This window comes from Chaetomium tenue, assembly GCF_020726465.1.
Source record: "Chaetomium tenue strain MPI-SDFR-AT-0079 chromosome Unknown F5144scaffold_4, whole genome shotgun sequence".
Taxonomy (NCBI): Eukaryota; Fungi; Ascomycota; class Sordariomycetes; order Sordariales; family Chaetomiaceae; genus Chaetomium; species Chaetomium tenue.
Window position 1 is genome coordinate 626,544 of NW_027117332.1, and position 27,380 is coordinate 653,923.

The 27,380-nt window shown below is 56.8% G+C and overlaps 10 protein-coding genes and 1 non-coding gene across 11 annotated transcripts; 4 read left to right on the top strand and 7 right to left on the bottom strand.

The window, feature by feature from the left end:
* Nucleotides 1-1,851: 1,851 nt before the first annotated feature.
* F5144DRAFT_216824 (uncharacterized protein) lies at nt 1,852-3,067 on the bottom strand. Its single transcript, XM_066783107.1, has one exon. The coding sequence runs from the start codon at nt 2,565-2,567 to the stop codon at nt 1,926-1,928; it is 642 nt and encodes a 213-aa protein (XP_066642553.1). The 5' UTR covers nt 2,568-3,067; the 3' UTR covers nt 1,852-1,925.
* A 54-nt stretch (nt 3,068-3,121) lies between these two features.
* F5144DRAFT_571018 (caffeine-induced death protein 2) lies at nt 3,122-4,382 on the top strand. Its single transcript, XM_066788807.1, has 2 exons — nt 3,122-3,423; nt 3,503-4,382. Exons 1-2 carry the CDS (start codon nt 3,357-3,359, stop codon nt 4,027-4,029), a joined length of 594 nt encoding a protein of 197 aa, XP_066642554.1. The 5' UTR covers nt 3,122-3,356; the 3' UTR covers nt 4,030-4,382.
* Nucleotides 4,383-4,583: 201 nt separating this feature from the next.
* On the top strand, nt 4,584-7,410 carry F5144DRAFT_216877 (NMDA receptor-regulated protein 1-domain-containing protein). Its single transcript, XM_066783109.1, has 3 exons — nt 4,584-5,686; nt 5,739-6,878; nt 6,941-7,410. Exons 1-3 carry the CDS (start codon nt 4,783-4,785, stop codon nt 7,117-7,119), a joined length of 2,223 nt encoding a protein of 740 aa, XP_066642555.1. The 5' UTR covers nt 4,584-4,782; the 3' UTR covers nt 7,120-7,410.
* A 290-nt stretch (nt 7,411-7,700) lies between these two features.
* On the bottom strand, nt 7,701-9,275 carry F5144DRAFT_491103 (pyridoxal phosphate-dependent transferase; the record flags this gene model as incomplete). Its single annotated transcript, XM_066785839.1, has 3 exons — nt 7,701-8,777; nt 9,020-9,079; nt 9,156-9,275. The coding sequence occupies 3 exons, from the start codon at nt 9,273-9,275 to the stop codon at nt 7,701-7,703; spliced, it is 1,257 nt and encodes a 418-aa protein (XP_066642556.1).
* A 922-nt stretch (nt 9,276-10,197) lies between these two features.
* Nucleotides 10,198-11,544, top strand: F5144DRAFT_532083 (nucleolar protein,Nop52-domain-containing protein; the record flags this gene model as incomplete). The annotated part of the gene is made up of 2 exons (XM_066786958.1): nt 10,198-10,660; nt 10,736-11,544. The coding sequence occupies exons 1-2, from the start codon at nt 10,609-10,611 to the stop codon at nt 11,542-11,544; spliced, it is 861 nt and encodes a 286-aa protein (XP_066642557.1). The 5' UTR covers nt 10,198-10,608.
* A 378-nt stretch (nt 11,545-11,922) lies between these two features.
* F5144DRAFT_490795 (ATP-NAD kinase-like domain-containing protein) lies at nt 11,923-13,803 on the bottom strand (the record flags this gene model as incomplete). The annotated part of the gene is made up of 4 exons (XM_066785819.1): nt 11,923-12,291; nt 12,377-13,455; nt 13,521-13,574; nt 13,650-13,803. The coding sequence occupies 4 exons, from the start codon at nt 13,801-13,803 to the stop codon at nt 11,923-11,925; spliced, it is 1,656 nt and encodes a 551-aa protein (XP_066642558.1).
* A 587-nt stretch (nt 13,804-14,390) lies between these two features.
* Nucleotides 14,391-15,975, bottom strand: F5144DRAFT_571035 (snare-complex protein syntaxin-18 N-terminus-domain-containing protein). The gene is made up of 3 exons (XM_066788808.1): nt 15,702-15,975; nt 14,922-15,631; nt 14,391-14,864 (listed from the first exon to the last, which is right to left on the bottom strand). Exons 1-3 carry the CDS (start codon nt 15,813-15,815, stop codon nt 14,624-14,626), a joined length of 1,065 nt encoding a protein of 354 aa, XP_066642559.1. The 5' UTR covers nt 15,816-15,975; the 3' UTR covers nt 14,391-14,623.
* Nucleotides 15,976-16,499: 524 nt separating this feature from the next.
* On the top strand, nt 16,500-18,297 carry F5144DRAFT_218161 (major facilitator superfamily domain-containing protein). The gene has a single exon (XM_066783110.1). It carries the CDS (start codon nt 16,646-16,648, stop codon nt 18,263-18,265), a length of 1,620 nt encoding a protein of 539 aa, XP_066642560.1. The 5' UTR covers nt 16,500-16,645; the 3' UTR covers nt 18,266-18,297.
* Nucleotides 18,298-18,548: 251 nt separating this feature from the next.
* On the bottom strand, nt 18,549-18,620 carry F5144DRAFT_t119. The gene has a single exon. It is a non-coding gene; the product is annotated as a tRNA-Gly (tRNA).
* A 493-nt stretch (nt 18,621-19,113) lies between these two features.
* F5144DRAFT_218189 (uncharacterized protein) lies at nt 19,114-23,068 on the bottom strand. Its single transcript, XM_066783111.1, has one exon. The coding sequence runs from the start codon at nt 22,706-22,708 to the stop codon at nt 19,400-19,402; it is 3,309 nt and encodes a 1,102-aa protein (XP_066642561.1). The 5' UTR covers nt 22,709-23,068; the 3' UTR covers nt 19,114-19,399.
* On the bottom strand, nt 22,718-26,439 carry F5144DRAFT_218233 (uncharacterized protein). The gene is made up of 4 exons (XM_066783112.1): nt 26,061-26,439; nt 24,074-25,848; nt 23,450-23,570; nt 22,718-23,010 (listed from the first exon to the last, which is right to left on the bottom strand). Exons 1-4 carry the CDS (start codon nt 26,253-26,255, stop codon nt 22,987-22,989), a joined length of 2,115 nt encoding a protein of 704 aa, XP_066642562.1. The 5' UTR covers nt 26,256-26,439; the 3' UTR covers nt 22,718-22,986.
* Between the last annotated feature and the right edge of the window lie 941 nt (nt 26,440-27,380).

The following is a 27,380-nucleotide window of genomic DNA, read 5'->3' on the forward strand; positions in this document are numbered from 1 at the left end:
AACAAAAGAACAGACGATTGATAACCCTGGGAATGAATGCCTTACTGCCTGAGTAAATCTATGCAGTTTCATAAGTTGACAACCTGATTGACCTGGGCCCGTTCAGACGAGGGAGGTATGGGAGAAAGCACGGACCAGATGAAGTTCGGTGATACTGATTTTAACCAGCCCCCAATCTGGCATTCGCATTTGCCCGAACTAAATCGGAGACGAGGCACCTGGCAGTGCGTCAGCTTCTTCGTTGGAACATCCACTTTGCTGAAGAATAAAAACAGCCCAGAAAACCAATGTTGCACGGAATAAAACGCTGGAGAACGTGATTTTTCTTGATATGGCTTGGTGCGCGATATGTTTAGTTTTGACATGGACTGGCACACCGGTATGTCCAGCACAGGTCGGACTCCAGGTGGGCCTGACAGCCCCAGGCAAGGTACCGAAGATACTGTAGTTCTCGACCACATGTTCCGAAGTACACACACACACATCCACCTGCTCTCCTGGGGGACTTGTTCTCCTCCGCGGACGGTGGGTCCGATTCTGGGGCATCGGCTCCTTGTACATACATAGCATCCACGGATGATCACTCCGCGCTCCTTGTTTCGTGGGCCAACTAGTTAGTACTTCCACCAGTCGTCGTCTCCAGCAATTTCCTGAAGTAGTCGACCAACGTGTCGGCCCCGAGGTCATTGGAAGCGCCTGGGGGCCCCATAAGAGACGGGTCTTGCTCCCTTTCACCGATTGGCTTGTCACCTTCGACGAGTGTCGGCACGTTGTGATGCTTTCGGGCTTGTCGACTCGGAGGCGGCTCCCTCCACGCAGCAGCTCGTTAACGAGTTCGCTTATCATGGGGGTGGGCGGCTTGGGTCGTCTGTCAAGTGCCGCGCGGACCTGGCATCGATCGCAAGCGCCGGTCCGCCCGGCCAGTCACTCCCGATCGCCATCTTGACCGGTCCGTGGATGGCCCAGAGGAAGACTTGGAGACAGATGCTCCGAGATTTGACCTGCAAGATGACCAGGATTTCCCCTCGCCCCCGTTTGTGCCATGATCCGTTTAACCCAGATGAAACATGTTGACTTGCAGTATCGCTTATGCCCGATAGAAAAACCCCGATCTAGCGCCGATTCCCCCGTTGGTTGTTTGCCATGGTCGTGAGGCTGGTCGCCCAGATCGCGTGCCCAAGCACCCAAGCTCACCCTTTGTCCCCTTATAGCTCAGACGGCGAGCTGAGCATGAAACAGAGAGGCACGCGCGCCTCGTTGGCGGCAAGGCCGCGGCCGGTTGCTTTGCCTGACCACCACTGATGGACAAACGCGCTGGATTTGATGGTGGGGTGCGGCGGCGACCATCGCCGCTGTTACCTCCCCCACTTCACGTGCAATCGGACCGGCCGTCGAACGGCGGCGACCTCCACAGACGGCCCTGTTACGGTCGCCGCAGTCCAACAACATTGGCTGCGCCTCAGTTCTGCAGGGAGGCTTGTCGGTGCAAGATGCAATCTGTTTCCGCAGGTTGTACCTGGTATTCAACGTTACATAGAGTCCTGACAATGGGCACACCCAACACTCTTCAGCCCCCTGTGATGCGGCACAAGTGCACCGATGAGAGGTTCGTGGATGCTATCCACCCCTGGGCTGCCTCCGCTGAGCGAGGGCCGCATCACCGGCGGCCATTTATCCTCGTTTTCTATCCACGACGCCCGTTCCCCGGCGGATGGGAAGCGCCCAAGGAATTGCAACGCGGGATGGCAGCGGTTCCCGCTCGTTCATCCAGGGTTTAGGGCTATCGGACAAATTGCTCGGTTTTGGCTGATTTCCATGTGGCAGTTTAGGCTTTAATGGCTGCCCAGCCATCGCAACTCTGGCTGCTCGGGGATCTCCCTCAATGTTAGGTTGAGGCCCGCCAAGGCGCGCTTCGTCGTCCTATTTCAGTCTCGTGCATAGGCGACGGGAATCGAACTTTGGAATGAAGGGGTGGCTTGCCTTGGTGAACCGACGATGCGACGCTCGCTCGCCTTCTGGAACCTCTGCTCGCTGCACGCACGGGCGGAGCCCAGGTATGTATGCACCAGAAGCAACTCGGAGCAACCGTCGAGTTCTGGAAACTGGACATGACCCAATATTACTGGGCAGCTTTGCAGGGGATTGTAGTGGGACCCAGGTTTGGCCGATCCGGCTTTGCGGGCCGGCTCCTCCTGCAACACTACAGAACGCCAAGCAGCCTTCTCGGCGCATGCAGTTGACAGCATCCTTCGCCGTAATGTGGCCGACGAAGCTTTCGTTTGTGCCGGGCCCGCTGCCGTTGCGTTTAGCAGTTCAACACTCATGAGACTCTCTCTGCGCCCAAAGCATTTGGTTGTCAAGCCAGCACTGATGAGCGCAGACATGCATGGATCTGGCGCTCCCGAGCATTGCCGAAGCGTCTTGTCGTCGGCCGTGCACACCCGTGTGGCCGCCGATGACACAGGTTTTGGTGCCTGAGCCTGACCACTCGATTGCTGGTTCCAGAAGACACCCTGGCTTCCCCCACCCTCGCTGAAGTACATTTTTTGACTCTCCGGCTTCAACATCTACTCTCCCCCGTGAGCTTTTTGAACGCTAAGTCATCCAGTTCGTCGTTCTTGGGCCAATGACTACTTTGAACTTCATCCGTTTAGCATGCTCTTCGGTCTATGGGCATGTAACGAACGGGGTAGGGATTGGCGCCTCAACCGCAGGGGAGTGGCTTCCTCCAATCATACTTCGTGAGACGTTGTTCTTTTGGCGGCTGACTCCTGATCGTACTCACTAACTAGCGCCTTGGGACGGTCTCGAGTAAGTTTGGCTACCTTAGGTAGGTAGGTAAGTAGGTAGGCAGTCATGATATTTTTTTCGCTAACCATGGGCGTCAAGCCGGTTGTTTGCTAAATATTTGGCGTCTCAAGTTTTGATCATTACACACGCCTTCTGCTCTCGTCACGACTCGTGTTGAATGAAGTATTGCAGACATGTGTTGCGGAGATAAACTTCATGCACAATCCATGACCGATCGCTACCACGTGACTGTATTCGCAACTCTTAGGGGACACGTGACCCGGTTTGTTTGTTACCTTGGGAATAGGCGAAGCGAAGAATGACGCCACTGTCTTGGATTCCGATCTTCACATGCGAAGTAAAAACTTAGCTTTACAACTGCCCCAGCGAATTTTAATGAAAGGCGAGGGTCGTACTACGCAGAGCGCACAAATCCCTTTTTACATATCTAGGTAGTGATCCTAAAATTCGACACGGTGGCGGGCATTTTGTGGATAAATTCGGCGACTCAGTTGGGAGAAGCCGTAACAACAGCAAAGGCCGCAAAGCCCTCAGGTTCTGGCGTCATGACCCAGCCTTCCTCTTTACCATCGCTAACACCTCAGCTTTGCTTCTCGACGTCTGCCCTCCGAGGTATGGAACCCCCATCCCGGCTTTTGGGCTCATCACCCGAGTATTGCGCTGATATTTGGCTGACTGTGTCTTGCGGTAGACTTTCTCCGGCTATCGCGAAGCGCCATCGATGACACCATAAACCAGAACTTGAATGCCCTGGAGATGCCGGCCAAGGCGGGATTTGACCCAACATCAACGTCGCGGCTTGGCCCGCGACCCCTCTCGCATCAGATTGATGCGGAAGCGTGCAATGCGTTCAAGGACAAAGTTCTTTTCCCGTCATGGCAAGCTAGATCCGATGTTCTCAGCTACTGCTCCTTGGTTGCTACGAGTCCGGACCCCGACGAACCGGACCGGGCGCTGAGGGAGGCGGAGAATGAGAAGAACCGAGAGCGTGTGATTGACGAGAGACTCGACCCCTACTCAGCACGCTTCTTCCCGCGGGAACCCCGAACCGAGCATCTGGCCCTCATTCTTCGACAAGAAATGGGGATAGAAAATATTGTTCGGTCCAGGACATGGGACATAATTCAACGAAGGTGCGGCGACTCGACGCACGTGGGCCGGGAGCAAGCGCTAGAGAACTGGCGGAGGGCGAGGGGAGTGTCAGAAGGGGGCCGCTGAGGTGCCGTGCACCTGCATTTTAAGACATCCACGACGATTTCGCTGTCGATGTGTACGATGCGAGTAGCGAGGGAGAAGCCAGCCATATCACGAACTCGTTCCGGATTATTAATCTCTTGCTACATACATATTGTATATATAGTTTCGCTGAAAAGCCCTCTCCAATCTTACACTCGGCCTTCCATACCTCCATATGCTTGATGCGCCTTCCCGGCACGCCAAGCCGGCCCGGACCTTTAGGATTGTGGCGGACGTGGGCTCCTCCCGAGGTGCCCCGAGGCCGGCCAAATGGTGGGGCTGATTGCTCTGTCTTGCCAAGCTTCCATGGAATCCAACCCCAATCCACTCCCGTCATCTGCAAACCAGGTGCAACACCACCGTCGACTTGACCACAACACCGCGCAAGGTAACGACGGGAACATTGCGTGTGTATTCTCCGCTAAATTAGCTGGTTGACGGATTAGGGCCGGACACCTACAATCTCTCAACCTCCTACTGCCCACATCTGCATCCGCAGTCAGGGCTTCACCCCAAGCACAGCCCACCACAAAACCGCAGCTTCTGCGTCTCCGACCTGTTGCAGCCCTAGCTTCCAACTCTAGCATCAGCGCCGCGACACAACGGCTACCGCCGAATACAACCTACACTCGATTCCCTCAAAATTATCATCACGTTTTCAACGCTCCCTCGTTCCGCATCCGTCGCCTCTTCGAGGTCCCTTCTGCGCACTCACAACCCCGCAATTCCGACCCGATGCCGCAAACACTCAGTACGAGAGAGGCCAACCTCTTCCGTACCGTTATCCGCCATTATGAGGACAAACAATACAAGCGCGGCTTGAAGGCTGCCGAGCAGATCTTGAAGAAAAACCCGAAGCATGGAGATACAATGTCGATGAAGGCATTGATTCTCAATGCTCAGGGCAAGACGGAGGAGGCTTTTGGGCTAGCCAAGGATGCTCTAACGATTGACATGAAGTCGTACATTTGCTGGCATGTCTACGGCATTCTCTACCGCACCAACAAGAACTTCGACGAGGCCATCAAGGCCTACAAGTTCGCTCTGAAGCTCGAGCCCGATTCGCACCAGATCCAACGCGATCTAGCCGTTCTCCAGGTCCAGATGCGCGATTACCCAGGCTACATCCAGAGCAGATTGGTGATGCTGAAGGCGAGACCCCAGCTTCGCCAGAACTGGACAGCCCTTGCCATCGCATACCACCTGGATGGCAATCTTCAACAGGCCGAGAATATTCTTAGCACCTACGAGAAATCTGTCACGGCCGCGCCCCTGAGAACCGACTTTGAGAATTCGGAGGCACTTCTGTACAAGAATTCGATCATTGCCGAAATGGGAGATTTTGAACGGGCCTTGGAACATTTGGAGGCGGAATGCAAGGCCTGCCTTGACCGACTGGCCGTAATGGAGCTCCGGGCCCGCTACCTGGCTGAACTGGGCCGGAAAGAGGATGCTGCAAAGGCATACCGAGCGTTGCTTGATAGGAACTCCGAACACCCGGACTACTACAAGGCCTTGGTTGACGCCCTGGGTATCGCTGCGGATGACGAAACCGCTCTGAAGGCCGTGTATGACGAGTATGCCGCCAAAAACCCTCGCTGCGATGCTGCGAAGCGCCTGCCTTTGGATTTCTTGTCTGGTATGTAGAACAGCTTTTGGTCGCTAAACGATATTGCTAACTGGTTCTGTAGGCGACGGTTTTCGCGCAGCCGCCAAGGCGTACTTGACTCTGATGTTCGACAAGGGGGTTCCCTCAACTTTCGCCAACTTAAAGCATTTGTACTCGGACAACTTCAAAAAGGAGACCTTGCCTATCTTGGCCGAGGAGTATTTGGAAGAGCACCGCGGCAACTCGTCCACGAATGGCGATAGCTCCAAGGGCGAGGGGGCAGCTCTCTACTTTTTGGGGCAGCACTACAATTACTTCATGTCACGAGACCTCTCCAAGGCCACGGAATATGTCGAGAAGGCTATCGAGCTGGACCCCAAGAACGTCGATTTCCACATGACGAAGGCCAGGATATTCAAACACCAGGGCGAGATCGCAAAGGCTGCCGAAGCGATGGACCGTGCCCGCTCTCTAGACACCAGGGATCGCTATATCAACTCCAAGGCCGCAAAGTACCAGCTACGGAACGACGAGAACGAGAAGGCATTGGCAACAATGGGTTTGTTCACGCGGGCCGAGACTGTCGGAGGGCCCCTGGTCGATTTGACCGACATGCAGTGCATCTGGTTTTTGACCGAGGACGGCGAGGCGTGGCAACGGCGGGGCGATATTGGCCTGGCCCTCAAGCGTTACCACACCATTTTCAACATTTTCGACATCTGGCAGGAGGATCAGTTCGACTTCCACAGTTTCTCCCTCCGAAAGGGGCAGATCAGGGCATACATTGACCTCGTTCGCTGGGAGGACCAATTACGAGGGCACCCTTTTTACTTCCGGGCAGCTCTGGACGCCGTCAGCCTCTACCTGTCGATGCACGACAAACCACAGAATGGAGCGAACGGTGTGGAAGGCAGCCATACAAATGGCGACGACGCCGCCGCAGAAAAGAAAAAGGCAGCAAAGAAAGCCAGAAAAGAGGCCCAGAAGGCCGAGAGAGAGGCCGCTGAGAAGGCTGCCAAGCAGGACCCTAATAAGGGCGGCGCCCAGAAGAGCAAGGACGGCGAGGAGGTGAAGAAGAAGGACGAGGACCCGAACGGCGTGAAGCTCGCCGCTACAACCGATCCTCTTGGTGACGCCATGAAGTTCCTCTTGCACTTGCTGCAGTTCAGCCCGAAGAACATTGAAGGCCAAATCGCCGGTTTCGAGGTCTACATCCGCAGGAGTAAGTCAACTCTGTTTTGGCCGGCCTTTTCTCCCTCCGCATCTGCTAACGCTTGCTCCTAGACAAATACCTTCCGGCTCTGCGCTGCCTTAAGGCGTCGCTTGCTCTTGACAAGGATCACCCCAAGGTCTCAGAACAGGCGACTAGGCTGCGGAAGGCATTGGAGGGCGCTGTCGACTCGCTGGCTCCCAAGACGAAGGAAGTCATCGAATCCGAGCTCGCTACTGTGCCTGGGGCTTAGGCTTCATGATCCCTCTTGTTGTGCCCTGGCCATTAGCTGAGGCGAATGGCTGCGAGCCGTCTGCCTTTCCACGGCGGTTCTTCGGCGGTTTCTCGGTGTTTCCCGTTGGGGGCTAAGGGGTCGGTGTCATGGCATCATGTTGTTTTCGGAGACAAAAAAAAAGGAGGGTTTGGTAGAAGAAACAGCACGGTTCACTAGATGGGTAGCATGGCCAGGAGTAGTAGTTGCGTGGGAAAATTCCCTTTGGCTCCCTTGTCCATCAACTTTCTAGTAGTTCTACTCGGGTCCCGGATGGGCAGAGGGTATTACGCAGGGCATACCACCCTTGATAACCACAATTTGTTTGGATACACATTCCCCAAGTTATGCCGATACCAGGTATGGTAGCGGCACGCGATGAAGCCTAGGTTGAGCTGGATTCGCCTCTAAATAGCCGTGAAACCTTGAAACAGACCATGGAAAGCCTAAGAAAGAGAGGACTTTTGAACCTATTCTCACTTACTCCGTAGTCCTAGTGACCGTCTCCCGGCCGCCCTCGACCCGCGGTTCCTACAAACCGGCAGCGGATATTATCCCAGCTACTAACCTTCCCGAACCACCTTATCCACAGCTGCGGCGACGTAGTCGACATTCCTCGAATTCAAACCCGCCATGCTGATCCGCCCGTTCTTCGTCATGTAGATGTGGTAGTCAGTCCGCAGCTTGAGGACCTGGGGTTCGCTGAGCCCCGTGAAGCTGAACATGCCGATCTGGTCCGTGATGTGGTTCCATTGGCCCGGGGTCCCGAGTTCCTCGAGCTTGGCCCGGAGCTTCTTGCGCATGTCAATGATGCGGCCCGACATGGTGCGGAGATTCTCCTGCCACTCGGCGAACAGCGCGGGGTCGTTAAGGACGATGGAGGCGATGCGCGCGCCGTAGATGGGCGGGTTGCTGATCTCGGACCGCTGCAGGATGGCCAGCTGCGAGGCCACGCGCGTCGTGGTCTCGACGGCGTCGGCCGCCGGCGCCGCTACGTAGTGGAAGCAGCCGGCGCGCTGACCGTAGAGGCCAAAGTTCTTGGCGAAGGACTGCGCGATGACCAGCTCGAAGCCCTGCTCGACGAAGAGGCGGATGGCGCCGGCATCCCGGTCAAGGTCGCCCGAGGCGAAGCCCTGGTAGGCCGTGTCGAAGAAGGGGAAGTGCTTCTTGGCCTTCAACAGCGCGGCGAGCTCGCTCCACTGCTCTGGGGTCGGGTCGACGCCCGTCGGGTTGTGCGCGCAGGCGTGCAAGAGGACAATGCTGCCATCAGGGGCTTGCTCAAGCGCCGCCTTCATCCCGTTAAAGTCCAGCCCCTTGGTCTCCTTGCTGAAGTAAGGGTAGGTGGCAATCGGTAGGCCGACATTGGTGAAGATTTGGTGGTGGTTCGCCCATGTTGGGTTGCTGACGTAGACGGTGCGGTTGGCGCCCTGGTTCTTGTAGAACCTGGCCAAAAAGAGAGCTCCCAAGTGCACGGCGCCGGTTCCGGAGATGGTCTGTACCGATGCCGTGCGCTTCTCGGCGATGGCAGGGGCAGAGTTTCCGAGCAACAACTCAGCGGCTTTGCTAGTCAGCGCCGCCAAGCCCGCGATTGGGAGGTATTCGTGGTTGGCTTCTGGGTCGTTGCGCAAAATCTCATCGGCCTAGAGTTCAGGGGGTGCTTGTTAGCTTGCTAGCTGCTTGCTTTGCTTGGCAATTTGTGCGGGGGAGGGGCACGATGTGTCCTGAAAGTTGGAGATGGCGGGGCGGGTAAATTGACGATGGACGCGCCGAGTGGCTGTAGTTTACACGCTCAAGCCGCCGGAAGCCGCAGGAGGAATCTTGGTTTTTTTTTTTTTCTTTCTCGGGGAGGGCGGGATGGGTAGCAGTTAGGGAAGTCGCGCACCTTCTTGACCACGGGGAGAACCCAGGGTTTTGCGTTGTCATCGCGGTAGGCGCCGATTCCCTAGGACGTACAAGTTAGCCCAGTTCTGCGAAAATGCAAACGAACAGTGGGGTGTGCGATGTGGGCGCTGACGTACCAGATCAACCTTATCCGGGCTCGTATCAGCCCTATAAGCCCTCATCAACCCAAAGAGGGGGTCCTCGGGGGCCTGAGGGACCGCCTCGGCGGGGAAGCTTGTTGTTGATGACGGCGACATGTGGTTTGCTATGCTCTGAAGCCGAGTGATGGGAGAGGAGGGAAGGGTTGATGGTGAGGAAGGTGTGGTGCGGCGCAGTGATTTGGACGCCATTTTCAATGCCTGGCTTTTGGGGACTTCTTCCGGTCTCGTTCCTTCTATCCCTGCACAGTAACACCGTAACCGCTCCAGTGACCGAACAGGCAGCACAACCCGTCGTCCGACAGCCGACAGCGGACAGACAAAGCGCTCACTTGCGGTGATTAGTTAACAATTAGCTAACTAGCGAGCCTGCGGCCGTTGCTTCGAGCGTAGGGCGACAAATGACGGGATCCGAATTCCAGGGGCTGCGCGATTCATGCACGAGTCGTCTGATGGTGGTGCATGCGCATTAGGTAACGTCGAGCCTCTAGTGTAACTGGAGTCGGTGTTCGAGAGGGATTGTTACCACAGGATAAGACGGCAAATGATATACAATAATGGTATTGGTGTTATATTCCGAGAAGTTGCTAAGTCTTTTTTTTTTTGGTTTCGGAAGAAGCGAGTTAAAGGTGGGAGCCTAGCTTGTTTGTACTCGACAAAACAGGGTCATGAAGTCAATTGATAACCGTCAGGGTGCATGTGAAGCCCGAGGGCACCGAGCCACGCCGAGGCAACTTTCTTCTGCGGCACACTGGGGAAGCTGAGCGTCAGACCACCCCGACCATGTCTGGGCTCTGGGGTAACTGGAGTTGTGGACCTTGGTTGCGGAGATGATCTGCTACTCACACGGGTCAGGAGGAAAACCCGGATGTGCCATCGTGCCTTACGTGCCCACTGGAATTACGTGATGTCAGGGGCACGAGATGCATGGAAGCTTCGGCGTTGCTGTGTCTGACAGATGCCAAGGCTTCTCTGAAAGTTTCCTTGCCGAGGAGGCCTTTCGCTGTCCAACTCCCTTTCGCAAGAGGCCGAATTAAAACAAGCCATGATAAGGACTTCATGCCGATTACGTGTAGGTGTGTATCTCTGCATTGAAACGGCTGTGACATGTATACGGCGTCCTTCGGGTTTCTCTCGGATCAGTTGGTTTACGAACTCGTGCAACCAATCTTGAGTATTGCCGTTGAACTCCGAAGCCGAAACGGCCACCCAACGCTAAGCCACCTCAGCCAGCATGACAAACGCCCCACATTGGTGGGGGTCTTTTCTGCCGGGCGGACAGAATTTCAGCAGCGCATGCAATCTCATTGACGAACACAAGGGCCTCTCAAGCCTAGAACCTCGAATACCACCACTTCTTTCTCAGTAAAGCCCCGAATTGATCTCGAATTTACGGTATTGGACAGAAACGGCCCGAAACCGCGCAATCACAATGGCGTCTCAAGAACGGAGCATGCCGTTCATCAAGAACCTCGCCTCGAGCGGTCCGTTGTGCCCCGCCGCTCCCCCCGTCGCCGCGATGAAGAAAAGCCACTAACACCGGATACCTCTGCTCTCAGACCGCAAAATCCGCACCTCGGCGCTCGCCTCCCTCCACGCCTTCCTCTCCGCGCGCCAGGTCGCGTCCGCGCTCACCCCGCTCGACGTGCTCAAGCTGTGGAAGGGCCTCTTCTACGCGCTGTGGATGTGCGACCGCGCCATCCCCCAGCAGAACCTCTGCGCCGAGCTGGCCGACCTCATCTACGTCCTCCCGCGCGAGGCCGTCGTGCCCTGGATGCGCGGCTTCTGGGCGACCATGGCGCGCGAGTGGACCAGCATCGATGTCCTGCGCATGGAGAAGTTTCTGCTCCTCGTCAGGCGGGTCGTTGGGGCGGGGTTTAAGTGGATGAGGAAGGGGAGTGGGGGTGAGGGGAGTAAGAAGAAGGGGAACAAGGAGGGTTCGAATTGGGATGCGAGTAAAGTGGACGACGTGATGGGGTTGTTGGGGGAGTGGCCGCTTGCGCTCGAAGAGGAGGCGCGGATAGAGCAGATTGCCGACACGAAAGAGGAGGATGGCGCCCAAATAGAGCAGAAGATCCCGGCGGGGTTGAGGTTGCACGTTCTCGATATCTGGGTTGACGAGGTGGAGAAGGCAGGCTTGCTAGAAGAAGAGGACAAGGACGCGGCGCAGATCATCCAAAGGATCTCAGATCAGATCGATGCGCTAGAGGATGCGACGACCAGCCCAGCTGTGCGGGTTAGGTCAAAGGAGTCGTTGGCTGATGAGCGTCTCCCCGGGAACAACAAACCGGAATCCGAGGCTCAGGCAGACGATGGTACAGAGGACGCCGAGGGCGATGGCGGTGATTGGGGCGGTTTTGATGACTAGGCAAGGCGCTGAGCGGGACAGACTCTGCGCATATTTGATTCCCCGACTAGTTTGGCTTGTATGGCCCGAACTGGCAAAGTACTCATATTTGAGATACAAGACACCAACTATCATACAATATAGCTGATCTATTTACGTCTAACGATGTAGACAAATACGAGAAACTCCAATTAAATCCACCCAAATGCTCCAAGCGCAGTTTCTCTCATCGCAATGCCGCCCGTCTTCTAAAGCGCGCCTAAAATGGACAAATGAGACCACCACGCTCGCTTTCAGGGGTATAAATACATGTGTACAGCAGGCAAACTAGACATCCCGTACCTGTATCACCAGGTACCAGATAAGAACAGCGGTACCACAACATACCTAACAAGAGGGTTAGGCCAAAAGCCGCTCGCTAGTGGCCTCGGTTTCCCAATTGAGCGGGCCGGGCGCTTCGAAGATGCCTTTCTTGGATAAAGTCATACCGAGACCCTGGTGAATCTCGGCCTGGAAGGACCCAAAGCTGATGGCCTCGCCATCAATGCTGATGTAACCCTTTTCCTGGTTCCGCGGGATGATGCGGTATGCTGAGATCTTGCGATAAGATACAAGCGGGTTGTCGAAGAAGTGGCCGGACTCGACGCCTAGCTGCATGCTAACGGATTTGAAGAGCGAGATATCGCCATCATTCGTGATCAAGTCCATTAGGCCGTCATTTGAGAGGGCCGCTGGGAAGAAATTGGCGTCAGGTGCCATGTAGGCCATCTAGATTTTCGTTAGACAGAGCTAGATGAAGAAGGGGCGGGAGGGTAAGAGAAGTGCTGGCCATCCCCGGCCAAGGAGAACTTACATTACCACAATAGAAACTACCGAGCTTTTCGTGAGGGATAAGCTCCCACCCTTCGGGCAGTTTGTCCACGGAAGTGCCGTATTTTAAAGGCGGAAGCCCCATATCACCATCGTCGACAACAGCGCTAGGGGCAGGAGGCGAGATCTCGGATTGTTTGTCGACCTCGCCGTGAAGCTGATCGGCGTTCTTAGAGGCCTTAGCCTCCCTCAATGCGACCTGTTGCCGGTAGTGTTTCTTGACGTCATCCTTATGACTGATCTCGACCTTGACGGCAATATCACACGGGTACGTCTTTTTCTGTAGGGCTAGCATGAGAAAGCCGACCGTGAAGCGGGTCGCGCCCATCCACCGCATATTCTCAGTCCCTAGATCGACCTCCGCAATCAACCCCACGGCTTGGCTGAGGAAGCTGATGGTGCGTTGGCCCCCGTGAGTGACGCTGACCAAGTCTAGCGGCGTCGGCACGCCCTTGACAATAGCCAGGGCCGCCAGGGCTGGCCGGTAGGTACCGTACAGATTGCAGCTCATGGCGTTGCCGGAACCGCAGGGGATATGGCAAACGGCGATCTTGGACAGCGCGCGGCGGGCATCCGGGCGCTTTGCGAGGCCGTTGAACACTTCATGTGGCAGGCCGTCCCCTGAACAGGGAATAGCAATGTCATAGTCCTCAATGTTCAAGTCGCGAGCCAAGGTCACGGCCTCACCGGAGTAAGCGGTGCGCACAGCGGTGATCGGCATACGGGCCGCTTCAAAGATGGGCTTCACCTCCTTCTCCCAGATCTTCTCAGCACCGCCGGGACCAGCATGAGGATTCACCAACACCCAGGCGCGCTTACGGCGGGCTGAGCCTTCGTAGGCGCGGTCCAAGAGCCGTCCAACCCACGGTGCCACTTGGTCGCCCACGCCGGCGGGCGTGTGCTCAGCAACAAGCTCCGGGATCGCAAACTTGGCACTGCGAACTTCGAGGGAGTTCGGGCCCGTCTGGCCTGCATAGTCAATCAGAAGCCACCTGTGGTCGCCAGTGACCTCTGCCCAAAGGATGTTGTAATACGGTATGCTGCCGGGCGTGCCACTGGCCCCTGCGTGTGGTATCAGCAACAGCCGGCGAAGCGAGAACTCATACTAGGCATCCTTAGGTTCTCACCTGAGACCCCAGCACATGGTATACACGAACGGCTAGATTTGGTGGCGAGTTGGCCTGCATAGGGAGGGACACGTGAGCATTAGCTTTGAACAATGGCAATTGGGCTCATCTCTGTCACAGACTCCATACCAGACATGAGCAGAGCATCTCGGCCGAGGGTCAATGTCACCCCCGGGGAGAGCACGAGCACCTGGTCGCCCCCGCCCTGTGCGGGTTCAGCGCTGCCCTCCGGAGCCTGGGGCCGGACCGGTTCGGCCGGGCCCGCAGGCGCGTCTCGGTCCATTGGTCGTCCGTGGGTTGGCGGCGGCAGTCAAGGTCGGAGGATATTCTTCGAACGCGTGGTGGCTGCATGTGGTAGTGGCAAGATCCACACGGCACAAAGGAGACTGGGTAAAAAGAATGAATGTTTACGATTTGCTGACTGGGGGAACCAATGTTGGGAGGAACTCCAGTTTGCCCTTAGCGAATCTCTGTATAATTGCGACCCTGGCGCGGAACGGATGCAACGGGAGGCAGCGGGTACCTTGCTGCGTTAAGGGGTGGAGGCAGCAACTGGAAAGATCTGTAACGGAGCCCCATGCCCTGTTAAGGGATCGGCGCCTGGTCGCGTTTGGGAAGCTCGCACTGAAGGGTGGCACCGTGCGAGGACGCTCGGGTTTTGAGTCCGATCTTGGAAGAGCTGCGGGTTCAAGGATTTGATACTTGCCCCACACAGTAAGCAGCTCGTTACAACCTGCCGAATTAGGGGTAACGTGAAATACACAATACAAAGCACAGGCCCAGTGTTTCGGTAATTGCTGTGAATATGCACGTACACAGTAGACAGGGTTGTGGTTGAATCATCGAAATGAAACTAACTGCCTAGTAGTAAAACTTTCCGAACACCATGTGATAATCCGAGGCCTTGTTGAATCCCAGGAACATGACGGAGGGTTTTAGCTCAAATGGATCGCATTTCCGCATCAATTCACATCTCTCCTATTTCTATCTGATGATCGCAAAACGACAAGTAACTTTACTCCTTCAGGGGGTATCTCAAGCGGAAATTCACGACGGTCACCCCGACACTCTGAAAACACACACACACAAACACACATTGTCCGCTATATGACCAAATCCCACAAGACGAGTACGGTGCATAATCCTGCCGCGGCAAAAAAGGTGTAGCGGGCCGGACTAGCCTTGCCCGCGCTCTTCTTCAATTCTTTGTTCCCTTTGCCGATGCCCTCGGTGGTCTCGAACGAATCGGCGACCAGCTGGTCAATGTGTGCCGATTGTGCAGTGAGGTTATTGACGAGCATGTTCTGGAGTTCGGCAATCTCAATGAGAGAGCTCTCGGCCGTCCTGTCTTAAGGTTAGAGCAATGTGCGGGTGATGCGCCACGAACAGATGTAAACCGACCTGACTTTATCCAATGTGCCCTCGAGATGCTTCAGCATGTCCTGGTTGCCCTTCTCAAATAGTTGTTTCTGGTCGTCTGTGAGGTTGTCCGCCGCCGGCTTCTTCCTCTCTTCCTCTTCTTGTACTGACAGCCCCGTGCCATTCGAGATGGCTCCGGCTGGTAGTTCTCCTGCGCCGTGATTCATGGCGCCGTATAACCCCATGGGCACGGCCGGCCCCCTAGCCTTCGCCGGCACGCTCCTATTCTTCTCCATCTCCCTGGTTAAACGGGTCTCCATCATGCGCTGTTGTGTCCGCGCTGTCTCCTGCAGCCTCGCCCGCAAGAACAAGATTACACTTTCTCGGTGGGCGCCAAGCTGGCGGGCGGCGGCCTCGAGGGTAGCTTGCTCACTGCGTGCCTCGTCCCCGGCCGCCCAAGACCCCAGAGCGCCGAAACCGCGAGACAAGCGTTTCCGGAGCAGGGCGGTTTCGGTATTTTGGCGGAGTTGCTCGGCATCTTCGAGAGCGCGAATACGAGCATTGAGGTCGCGGATGGTCATCTTCGCGTTGGCGTCGATCTCCTCGCGGTCCCGGTCTGTGAGAGCGGCATGTTGTGAAGGCGCAGAGCGGGATGCGGCGGTCCGCAAGTGTGTTTTGCGTGCAGGAGCAGTCGAGAGGTACGCCTGACGTAAATTGCGTAGTTCGGAATGCAATCGTGCAATGAGGGAGTTCTGAGGCGCAAAACGTCAGTCAGTCGGACTGCACTAAGTACCTAGCATTGAGCCAACAAGGAGGACGTACTATCCGATACGCCTCCTTGAGAAACTCGTCGGCCGTATCAATGCCAAACGGCTTTGTAGGAGGCGCCTCATGGCCCTTAAGGAGGGCGTTAAACGCCGTTGTCAGGTCGGCCATGCCGGTACCATTCTTGGGGTTAGCCGGTCGAAGTGGAAGTTGTGAAGCGAACGTGTCTAATTGTCGATGACGGAACTGGACAACTCAGTGGCTGGTGCTGGGCCGCTTGTGGCGAACAGCCTGTGGCAGTTGCTTCAAGGCCCGGGGTGAGACACCCGGTACCCACCCAATTGTAAACCCTGTTCGACGCTCACTTCATTCATCCCTTCAACATCCACCAACGGCCGCGAATAAACAGACATCGTGATAATTTCTACCTTTGACTTCCACGGTGCATTGAGCTGTTCATATGAACTCCGATTTTACCCCCGTAGTTAGGTCCCTACCCGGTTTCTGGACCGTCCCATCTCTCACCGTTAAACGTGCAAGTCCAGATCCAATGGCACCAATTCGGGTCAATTCTCAGTGTCCCTTGTCAGGGGTTCATTCTCGGTATCGGCCCCGGCCGCCGAGCACGAGGCCTGGCATTTCATGCATCCGGGGCCGATACCGCAATGACGCCGACGTTGTCAGTACCAATCGACAAATGTCCCGGTGACCATGGCCCTGTTCCTGTTTCCATTAGGTCCCGCTTATTCCCCACGTTCCTCGCGGTTTGCTCGGGAATAAAAGAACTTCTCAACTCGGGCGTGTCATGGGTGGTACTTGAAATGGTGCAGTTTCTCCTGTTGGTCCAGCCAGCACACAGGTGCAGGTTGTTGTCCTCGTTGGTTTGTTCAGGCAGACGGACGATGGTGCGATGTCTCGGTTGCTTCTCCTTTGCTCACTACCCTCCCAACCACAAGGTGTGAGAAACCAGTCCCAACCCCAACACGATCACACTTATTATCATGGGTTCTCATGAGGATTCGTCGGGTGAGAAGCAAGAGGGTACTAGCCGAGGCGAGCCGGCGGAGAACCGCCCAACGCCCCTATCTATCGAGGATGGGACTCCAGGCAGTGGCCCCGACGGAAACGAGCTATCAGGCACGAGCAGCACAACTATACCAGACCCCGAGCCCCTCCACCCAGTGTCGAGTGGCCCAGCCTACAGCGCTTTCTCAAAGCCGACGAAACGATGGATCATCGCCATGGCCGCCTTTGCGAGCTTCGTCTCGCCCATGACAGCCAACATCTACTTCCCGGCCCTGAATTCCATTTCCGACGATCTTGGCGTGTCGGTCAACCTCATCAACTTGACCCTGACGACATACATGATCTTCCAGGCCATTGCTCCCACGATCGTCGGTGATTTCGGCGACATGGCCGGGAGGAGGCCTGCCTTTATCATGTCCTTCTCCGTCTACGTCTTTGCCAACCTTGGCCTTGCTCTTCAGAACAATTACGCGGCTCTGCTAGTGCTTCGTATGCTTCAGAGCGCTGGGAGTAGTGGGACTCTGTCGTTGTGCTTTGCCGTGGTGGCCGATGTTGCGGTGAGCGCGGAGCGGGGGAAGTACATGGGCATCGTCGGGGCGGGGATCAATGTTGGACCCGCGCTCGGCCCAGTACTCGGTGGAATCCTGGCCGAATATCTGGGCTGGAGAGCCATCTTCTGGTTCTGCCTCATCTACTCCGCGGTGTGGCTCATACCATACACCCTGGCGGTGCCCGAGACGTGCAGAAAAGTAGTGGGGAACGGCTCTGTACCTGCACAAGGTTGGAACAGGACCGTCGTCGACCTCATTCGTCGTCGTGGCAGTCCACAAGATGCGGATGCGTTGGCCGGCGCTCCGAAAAGGGAGCTACGCTTCCCCAATCCCCTCAATACCCTGAGGGTGGTGCTTGAGAAGGATTTAGCCCTCCTTCTCTCCTACAACACCATGATTTACCTCGTGTTCATCCTCATTGCTGCTACCTTGTCCACAGAGTTCGCAGACATTTACCACCTCACCGACTTACAAATTGGGCTGTGCTATCTGCCCTACGGTTTTGGGTGTTGCCTGGCGGCCGTTTTACAGGGCTACATCCTCGACACCAACTACCGCAGGATAGCCCACAAGATCGGGTTTACAATCGATTACAAGCGGGGCGACGACCTACGAAACTTCCCCATCGAGAAGGCCCGGCTTTTCCCCGTCTTCCCCATACTGTCCACGGGCATTGCCGCAGTCATCTGCTACGGTTGGGTTCTGAATGCCGGGGCCGCCCTACCTGGTCCCCTTGTCTTGCTATTTGTCATCGGTCTCTGCATTACAGGATCGTTCGGTATCCTCAACACCCTGCTGGTCGATCTGTACCCGGAGGCCCCAGCAACAGCCATAGCGGCGAATAACCTGGTGCGGTGCCTGTTTGGCGCAGCTGGTACGGCCGTCATCGAATCCATGCTTAGAGCATTAGGGAGGGGCTGGACCTATACCTTCTGGGCGCTTGTGCTTGTTGTCTTTTCGCCTATGTTGTGGGTGTTGACTGTTAGGGGGCCTCGTTGGCGGGAGCAAAGGCGGGTCCGGAATCTGAAGGCGAAAGAAAAATAAATGGCAGCTTGTTCCGCAGGGGGTTGTTAATGATTAGTTGTAATTAACTATACTTGTCTGGCAATTAACACATTTCAATGCTGACTTTACTTACCCTATCTCGGTACCAAAGGATGGTGGTGTCGATGTGTGTGATTTTGTTACTGTGCAGAATTAAAGAAAAGCAAACGAATAACTGGGTGCAATGAACCTTGGAAGATACTTGTTTAGATGATGAGTCAAGGAGAATAATAAAAAGAAGCAATAAAGACAAAAAATAACTGCCTCTGCCACGATCCGATCTTGCTGGAGCCGGGATCTGCACCCGGGTTTTCGCCTTGGAAGGGCGACGAGTTAACTACTACTCTACTCCAACTTGCTGCCGCTGCACCATGGCCGACTTTGTGTGCCCGGACCGTTCGAGACTGGCCGCTATGTAGGCTTGGGCCGCTATTCGGTGGCCGCGGTTGCTAGGAAGGTGTGGGCAGGAAGGGTGACTGCAGATGAAAGCCCCAAGAGCCAGAGTTGTTGGTTGCTAGGACGGCTATCCGCAGACCCGTACCAAGGTTGGGACCAAAGCTAAGGGGTGTGATTGTTGGGTAGAAAGCGTCCCAAGGGCGAAACGTTTATGACCGGGAGGGGATGGGAATCCATACCAGAGTTTTCATCTTATTCACACAGCATAGAGGGGTGTGATGAAGTATAGTAGTAGTTGACAAAGGCGGTTTGGCTAATAACAAGAAAGTAACACTATGGAATAGGACAACAGCCTGGGAAAGACAACAACAGCCTGGAAAAGACAACACCCTGGAATAAGACAACGAACAGTGATGTTTGCCTAACTGACTTGAAAGCAATCATGACAACTGAATTCAAAGAAACAAGATAGTACGGTAGAGTAACCCCATAGCAGGCAAGGCAGGCAAGGTCGACCAGAAATCCCAGCAGGCAACCATAGCGCCAACCCAGCGCCGCCGTGATGCAGGGGATATCAAACTAAAAGGACAACCGACCCATGCTCCTGCATCCACCATATATGCAACCAGCCCCCCTCGCCACGAAACTGACCGAGACATAAGGAACTTTCGGCACCGAACCACCCAACATTATCCGAAACATCACTCATGAAACCATGAAACCTATCATCGTCGTCACTCATCCACCTCCCGTTAGCCTCTTCCACCAGGAGCTTCTCGGCGTGGCATCCATGAACATGGCAGAGTTCCGTCGGCTGTCCCGCCGACCGTCGCTCCCATCCGAGCCAGGGCGCCGCTCCCTGTCCCTGATATCCCTAGCATCCCTGTTGTCCCTGTTATCCCTCTCCCTCTCCCTCTCCCTGTAACCATCCGCACCCCTTTCCCTGTCGCGGTACTTGTCCCGCTCCCTCTCCTCGCGCCGTTTCCTCCGTCGCCTGTCCTCGTCATACTCTTCCTGGGTCATGCCCGCGGCCTCGGCATACTTGGCCTGGCGTCTCGCTCGGCGGGCTTCCCGACGTGCCTCTTCGTCGTCGTCGACCATCTCGGGCTCGGGCGGCGGCGGGGGCGGCGCTGCGGCTTCGCCGTTGGGCGGCGGCGGTGGGGCGTCGGAGTGCTCCTTGACCCAGGACGACGTGCCCGAGTGCGGCCAGGAGGCGCCGTTATTCTCGCGAGATGCTCCGGGGTAGACGGGATGCTCGGCTACCTCAGGCCTGCTGCGCCGGGACGGTCGTTCCTCGCGCTCCCTTCCTTCCTTCGCTGCGCGCCGGGCTTCCCGGCGACGGCGGCGTTCTTCGTCGTCATCGTAGCCGGATTCCTCGGGTTGGTAGCTGCGGCGACGTTCGTGATGTTTGGCGGCACGGCGGGCGTCCGCCTCCACTTCAGCCGCGTCCATCTCTGCGCGCCGCCGTCTGCGCTCGGCGCGCTCGGCCTCTTTCAGTTCGGCAGCCTGGCGCTCAGCATCCTCCTGTGCGCGCTGCGCCCGTCTCTCCGCGCGGCGGGCCTCCTTCTCTTCCTGTCGACGGACCTCGTCATCATCCACTTGTCTCTTGCGTCGCTCGCGACGGGCCTCGTCCTTAGCGCGGCGGGCCTCCTCGGCGGCTTGTTCTACCGCGGCCCGCTCTGCAGCTTCTTTCTCGGCCCGGCGGTTGCGGCGAGCAGCGCGGCGAGCCTCCCGCTCTGCGTCGGTCTCCTCGCCGCCGCGCCTGCCTCCTTCTTCGTCTGTGGTGGGATAGGTACCACGGCGGCGGGGTTCGGCGCGCGGCTCTATACGCGGGTCTGCTTTCTCTCCTTTGAAGACGCCCCCGAACAAGGACGAGAAGGCTGACGACTTTTTAGCAGTCGAGTTGGAACGTTTCAGGGGAGACCGTGGTGTCGCATCGGCCGCATCCACCATGATAACGTCATCCTCTCGTGAATATTGCTGTTGCGGGGCGGCGTTAGCTTTCTGTTCCTCGTAGGAGGTCCGTTGTGATGGAAGTACTCGACTTACCCTTGGCCTTCTGCGCTCAGCTCTGTCGGGACCAGGTATGATATCGTCGGCGCCAACCACCACAATGTCATCGTCCTCTTCCTTCCTGCTTCGCCTGCTACCTGACCTCGAAAGGCCGGGACCGGCGCCGGCCATACCAGCGCCGACACCAAGAACCTTGGCGGCTTTAGCTGACATCTCCTCTGGAGGCGGGCTTGCCAGGCCGCCGTCTATGTCGATTGAGTGCCTGCGCGAACTCGGCTTGCTGGAGCGCTTCTCCCGGTTAGAGATCGGGCGGGACAGTGGCGGAGTACTCGCGAAAACGCTAGCGAACCGTGCCGGGTGGTCTCTGGCCCTTGGCTTATCTGTCCCCTCTGAACCGGAGCCTCGTGATGGTGGGTTCTCGACTTTCTCGGCCTTCTCCGCGGATGACCTTTTTCTAGAACTTGGCTCCCTCTCCGGCCTCAGCCTGGACGGGGGCTTCGGATCCTTATCTGGAGCCGCCGTCCATGTATTCCACGATGACGAGCCCTCACGGTTGACCCTGGGTCGCTCCTTTTTAGCCATGCGGACTGCAGCTGGTGTCATCATCGGTGGTGAATCAGGAACTGCGGGAGACGGTGGATCAGGCACCGCCGGCGGCGGTGGAGGAAGGTCGATGATTTCAGGAGAAGCCTTGGCCCTCTTGGACTTTTTGCTCCTCTTTGGGGCTGACATGTCAACAACTTGGACTATCTCATCTTCATCGTGGCCGTAGTCGCGGCCGCGACGGTAGCCGTAGTTATCGTTGTGCTGTTCCTCTTCGCTCAGCGGGAAGCTACCGGGCAAGCCGGAGTCGGGCGGCGGAGGGATAAAGGGAGGCGGCGGCGGTGGAGGGGGTGCGTAAGATGCGAAAGTGTCGACGTCGATGACCTGCTCCTTATTTTTGCTCTTGCTCTTCTTGGAGCTCTTCTTCTTCTCTTTTGGCGGCGACACGGGCACCGCGACAGGAGCAGGCGGGGGCGGTGGTGGCGGCGGTGGAGGTGGTGGCTCAATTGGCTCGGCGTCTTCTGGCTCGACGTCTTCTGGGCGCTCGTCTCCGGGGTGCTCGTCTTCTTGGGGGTGCTCGTCTTCTTCAGGCTCGTCGTCAATTACCTGGAAGGCGCGCAGGCGGTCTGCGATCTTTCCGCCGACAGCCTTCTTGTTCTTGGGCTTGCTCGACTTGACCGGGACGGGATCATCCCACACCTCGGTCGCGGCAGCCCCAATCGCGGCGGCGGCGATAGGTCCCAGATGGGCAGATGACTCAGCATGCGCAATTTCCGGGACATCTGCCTGGAGAGGGGTATCCTCTGCCTCAGGCTCAGACTCTGCCTCTGGCTCAGGTTCAGGCTCAGGCTCTGGGAGCCACGGGTTCAGCCGCGCTGTGATCTTGGATGTCCCCTTCTTGGCGGCCCCCCAAAAGCTGAAGGCGTTGTCAGCGGGCGCAGGCGCAGGAGCAGGCTCGTCTCTCGAGATCGTCTGCTTTTCCTCCTCCTCCCCGCCTGCCTCTTTGGTGTCACCAGCCAACAATTCCTCCACTTGTTCCGGTGTGAGATCGAGATCCCCGAACTCGTCGTCCTCGTCAACCTTGGGCTTTTCTTTTCCTTTGTCTTTTTCCTTGCCTTTGCTCTTCCCCTTCTTCTTCTCCTCCTTTTCTTTTTCCTTTTCTTTCATTTTTTCCTTCTCCCTTTCCTTCTCCTTTTCCTTCTCCTTCTCTTTACCCTTAGTCTTAGTCTTCTTGAATTTCTTCGAAGACGCCGCCTCGGCCTCTGCAGCGGCGGCTGCGGCTGCGGCTACGGCTTCTGCCGCCGCGGCTTCTTCCGCAGCTTCAGCCGCCGCTTCGGCCGCTGCCGCTTCTGCCGCCTCTGCTGCCGCTGCCTCTGCCGCCGCTTCCGCGGCTGCCGCCGCTTCGGCTTCGGCTTTGGCTTCCGCGGCTGCCGCCGCAGCTTCTTCTGCTTCCAGACGTTCTCTTTCGGCCGCCTCTTCCGCCTCGCGCATCGCATTCTCCTCAGCCTCCTGAGCAGCCAGATCCTCCTCCTCCTTCCTCAGCCTGTCCTGCTCGGCTTGCTCGGCAAGCTCGGCCTCACGTGCGGCTCTGTCGTCAGCCCGCCTCCTAATGCTAGCTGTCAGTCGGTCGATTTCGTCTCGGTCGGCCTTCTTCTTTTTCTTCTTGCTCTTGAGCGCTGCCAGTTCCTCCTCCTCCCTAGCCGCCTCAGAATCCTCGGCGTCCCTGGCCGCTTGCTCTTCGGCCTCCTTTTGCTGCCGCTCCTCTTCCTCTATCCGGGCTTTCTCCTCTTCTTCTATCCTGGCCTGCTCCTCTTCCTCCTCGGTCTTCTTGTCCCCTGCAGATGCGTGCGTTAGTGTAGTTCAAAAATCGTAGAGGCGTTGATCACAATCGTGCTGTGTTGCATACCCTTCTTCGAACCAGTACCCCATCCCCAAGCATCATCCTCCCCGGCCGGGTTCTCATCAGCCGCGCCCTTCGTCCCCCCGGTGAGCCAGGAACTAAAAAAACCGCCGGTCTTGTCCAATTCTGCCGGTTTGTCGATATCGATGAGATCTTTGTCATTGGTTTCGGGCTCTTGAGGCTCGGGCGCTGGCGGCTCGGGCGCTTGTATAACCTCGCCTTTTTTCTTCTTTTTGTCCTTTTTCGAGGGACCAATCAAGCCGAAGAAGTCATTCTCTGGTTTTTTCACCGGCTCTGGATCGGAGGCCATGCCCTTCTTCTTCTTCTTCTCTTTCTTTGAGGTCGACAAGCCCCATGGGTCGCTCTCCTCTTTTTCGGGTTCCGGCACTGGCTCGGGTTCCGGCTCTGGTTCCGGTTCCGGTTCTGGTTCTGGCTCTGGCTCTGGCTCTGGCTCTGGCTCTAGCTCTGGTTCTGGTTCTGGTTCTGGCTCTGGCTCTGGCTCTGGCTCCCGTTCTTTTTTACTCTTCTTTTTCTTATCCTTAGAACCGAACCCCCAGAAACTTTCAGTCGACTTCTCGGGTCCTAGTGCCGGGTCCGGCTCTGGCTCCTTGACGGGCGTCGGGTCGGGTTGTGGTTCCTTTTTACTCTTCTTTTTCTTCTCTTTAGAGGAGAACCCCCAGAAACCATCATCCGCTGGCTCTTCGGGCTCTGGTGCCGGTGCCGGTTCCGGTTCGGGTGCAGCTTCGGGCTCAGGTGCCGGCTTGGGCTCGAGATCGGGCTCGGGGTCAGGGTCGTTTTTCTTGCTCTTCTTCTTCTTCTCCTTCTTCGACTCCCCCTTCTTTGACTCTTTCTTCGATGACTTCGTCACGGGCTCCGGTTCAGGCTCGGGTTCGGGTTCAGGTTCGGGCTCTGGCACTGGCTCTATCTCTGGTTCGGGCTCCGGCTCCGGCTCCGGCTCTGGCTCCGGTTCAGGTTCTGGGGCCTTGGGCGGGTCAGGCTCCGCGGCGACCTTCTTCTTGCTCTTCTTGTCCTTTTTGCTTAATCCCCAGATGGGCTCCGGTTCAGGGGTAGGCTGCCGTTCTATTTTCGGTTCGGGTTCCGAAACTTTACTCTTCTTCTTGCTCTTCTTCGTACCAACGCTACCCCAAAAGTCGTCCCCCGTGACATCTGGCGCAGGATCGGGTTCTGGGATTGGCTCCGGCTCGGGGTCCTTGGGAGGCTCGTCAGCAATTCCAATCTTACCTTTATTTTTCTTGGACTTCTTCGTGGTCGTGGCACCGCCCCAACCCCATTCAGGGTCTGCGCCGTTGTCCACACCATCGCTGCCGGCTGTTTTGGGGCCTGCTGGAGGGTCTAATTCGGGGTCGGGTTCTGGGTCGGAAGGCTTCGGTTCGTCAAGAAAAACGGGAGCTTTCGTCTTCTTTTTAGCACCCCAAAAGTCCCATGCGCTGTCAGACCCTTTGAAGCCTTCGAGGTTGGGTTCCTCGGCGATCGAGGGTTCTTTTTTGCTCTTGCTCTTCTTGCTCGATATAGAGAATGCGTCAACCTCTTCTAGCACGTCAGGCGGATCCGGAGCAGGGGCGGGGGCTTCAACAACGGGTTCTGGCTCAGGTTCTAGATCATCCCAGACGCTCGCTTTCTTTTTCTTCTTCGTCTTCGTCTTCGTCGTGGAGAAACCGAGGTCATTTGCTTCGTTGTCGGCAGGTTTCGTCTCCTGACCGTTTCCGCCCGCCCCGTCGGCGGTGGCACCGAAGGAGAAGCTGGGACTGTCGTCCTTTTGGGGTTTACTGGTTTTGTTGTCCGAGGAAACATCTTCGACTGAATCCTTGGCCTTAACGGAAGACCTTGAGCCGGCCAGCCCCCAACTGGAGAGAAAACTCGTGGGGGCCCACCCACCAAACGGTGAAGATTTGGTCCCGGTGGTGCTTGGTTGAGCGTCGGCAGCGCGTTTGTCGTCCAACTTAATGTCAGAGAAGGATTGGAAGCCACCCGGTCCGGATTCGACAGCGGGCGGCGCAGGATCCGCCGCCTTCTCTTCCACTACAACCGGAGGGTCCGGCGCAGGCGGAGGGTCAACAACAACGGCACCCTTTTTCTTCTTCTTCTTCTTGCTGCCCCCGGTGAACTCTCCCCAGTCATCGATCGGCTCGGCTTCCTCCTTCTTCTCCTCCTTTTTCTCCTCCTCCTTCTCCTCCTTCTTCTCCTCCTCTTTCACCTCCTCTTTTACCTCCTCCTTCTTGTCGTCATCCTTCTTATCGTCACCTCCACCCCCGTCACCACTACCGGCGTCTCCGCCTGGGGCGTTTCCGCTAGCGTCGCCGTTGTTTGCCTCGCCAGCGTCTTCCTCTTTCTTCGCCCCATTGTCCACGTTGTTGTTCTTGTTGCTATTGTTGTTGTTGGCCTTCGCCGCATTATTCTTCTTATTTTTCTTGGCATTCTGTCGAAACCCCTCCTCGCTTGTAAAATCAATCCGAAGGCCGGTCGACGGGTTGTTGAGAAGGCCACCCTTCCGGCGTCTTCTATCCGGGTTATGTGCGATAGGCGCCGACCCGATGACGGGGAGGTTGTCTGATGGGAACTGGCGTCTGCGCGCGCATGCGCCACTATCGGTTGGGTCGGCGAGAGTCTCGAACGGGGAGTCGAGGTCCTCCTCGTCGAAGGGCGCAAGGCGAGCCCATTGCGGGGAGATCGCAGGGATGACCGAGGTGGCACGGGTTAGGGGTTGCACAGCCTGTGTTTAATTTGTCAGTCCTGAGGATAGAAGCTTTACAAAGATCGTCCGTCCACGTTCACTAGCCCAGGTCGTGGAGTCTCCCCCGAGACTGAACCTTGACCAGAACCTAACATGGAGGGTTGGCTGGTTTTCGGTCGCGACTAGACGCTTGAAATCCGGAGCAGAGAGAAAAGTGAATGCGCTGGACATGAAAACCGCCCCATCCTTACCTTGAGGTGAGCGCATAGCTGAACCCAAGTCTGCGCAATGAGGCTCAGTCTTGTTTCCAAACTAGCCTTATCCGAGAGCCGTCTGGCGCACTCCTCCCACCCAGTCCTCCTCGTCGAGCCCCTGGCTATGAAAAAGCCATGAACGTAGCGGCCCCGCCGAGTTTCGAACAAATTTAAAATCTCGGGGGCGGCCATCGCGGTAGTCGAACGGATTGATGGAAGGCCAGCCGGCTCTTGTCAAACACACATGTGGTGCTGCGGTCTTCTGGCGGTTGGAAGCCGGCAGATGCGAATCGAACACGGTTATGTATGTACTGGACCGCGGTGAACGAAGCCCTAGGTGAGGCCAGGCGTTCCCAAGTTCGCGCGCGATGCCTGTCTTCCTCCAGGGAGCGCCGCCGCCGCAACCCAAGTAGATACTGGGTCGGTTTGCTGCAGCACTGAAAGATTTTTCTCAAAATCTTCGAAACCGCTTCATCAGATGGCGCCCCTTTTCGGGAACACTGTCTCCTTGCTGCAGAAAAGATTCGTCGGCCACCGCAGACGGCTGCGTGACTGGGACCAATGGTCGGGCAAGATCCGGCAAGACACGCACCGGGCGGATGGGGATTGGCGTGTTGTTCCAAGGCTGGCCGTGTCGTGCGACCACACCGCCGATGTGTGTCCTATTCAAATCGGCTGCCGCTGCCTCGAGCAGCTGGAGCGGGTGAAGGTGAAAAAGAAAGCTGCCGCATGAGTGGCCGAGGGGCCGATGGTCAAACAGAAAGGCGGAGGTCACCTAATGAGGCATTCATGCACGGCCGAGCATACACAGTACCCTGCCGTACACACACGCTCCCCTCCCTGGCGACCTGCAAGCACGGACAGCGGGACGGCAGCGGGCGGAAACACTGCAGGGGTCTCGATGGATGACCAGTGCTCGAGTTCGCACGTACAAATGCGAGATAGATGTGGAGAGCTGCTTAAGGGAAGAGTTGCTTGATGACGGACGGATGGCACTTCAGGACCATCCCTCACCGCGAGGCTTCCCGCCCTCCTCATCCCTGCCACCATCCCACTTCCTGAGTGTGTCAGGTGGGGTAAATACCGGCAAGCTCGCGTCCCTGTCTCCCCTGTCACCACCATCAGCGACGAGAAACTTTTGTGGATGGCTGGGCTCAGGGGTTTCCATTGGCTGGCCGGCTGCAGGGATGGATGGGGGATCCAACCCTGAATGGGACGAACCGTCCGTCTCAGTCCCGAACTTGGGCGCCTGTGATGTGGAGACTTTCCCGACAAGTATCCTCCATGTTGCTGGTATTCCCTGGCTAGATGGTATCG

Coding starts and splice junctions, on each gene's coding strand:
- F5144DRAFT_571035 (XM_066788808.1), bottom strand. CDS start 15,815: ATGGCCGACCTGACAACGGCGTTTAACGCCCTCCTTAAGGGCCATGAG. Junction 15,632..15,701: donor TCAAGGAGGCGTATCGGATA/GTACGTCCTCCT, acceptor TTTGCGCCTCAG/AACTCCCTCATTGCACGATT. Junction 14,865..14,921: donor GGCACATTGGATAAAGTCAG/GTCGGTTTACAT, acceptor ACCTTAAGACAG/GACGGCCGAGAGCTCTCTCA.
- F5144DRAFT_218161 (XM_066783110.1), top strand. CDS start 16,646: ATGGGTTCTCATGAGGATTCGTCGGGTGAGAAGCAAGAGGGTACTAGC.
- F5144DRAFT_216877 (XM_066783109.1), top strand. CDS start 4,783: ATGCCGCAAACACTCAGTACGAGAGAGGCCAACCTCTTCCGTACCGTT. Junction 5,687..5,738: donor GCCTTTGGATTTCTTGTCTG/GTATGTAGAACA, acceptor CTGGTTCTGTAG/GCGACGGTTTTCGCGCAGCC. Junction 6,879..6,940: donor CGAGGTCTACATCCGCAGGA/GTAAGTCAACTC, acceptor GCTTGCTCCTAG/ACAAATACCTTCCGGCTCTG.
- F5144DRAFT_571018 (XM_066788807.1), top strand. CDS start 3,357: ATGACCCAGCCTTCCTCTTTACCATCGCTAACACCTCAGCTTTGCTTC. Junction 3,424..3,502: donor CTCGACGTCTGCCCTCCGAG/GTATGGAACCCC, acceptor GTCTTGCGGTAG/ACTTTCTCCGGCTATCGCGA.
- F5144DRAFT_218189 (XM_066783111.1), bottom strand. CDS start 22,708: ATGCGCGAGGCGGAAGAGGCGGCCGAAAGAGAACGTCTGGAAGCAGAA.
- F5144DRAFT_218233 (XM_066783112.1), bottom strand. CDS start 26,255: ATGGCCGCCCCCGAGATTTTAAATTTGTTCGAAACTCGGCGGGGCCGC. Junction 25,849..26,060: donor AGCTATGCGCTCACCTCAAG/GTAAGGATGGGG, acceptor AATTAAACACAG/GCTGTGCAACCCCTAACCCG. Junction 23,011..23,449: donor GGCTTGTCGACCTCAAAGAA/AGAGAAGAAGAA, acceptor AGGCCAGGATAG/AAGAAGAGGAGAAAGCCCGG.
- F5144DRAFT_216824 (XM_066783107.1), bottom strand. CDS start 2,567: ATGTTGAAGCCGGAGAGTCAAAAAATGTACTTCAGCGAGGGTGGGGGA.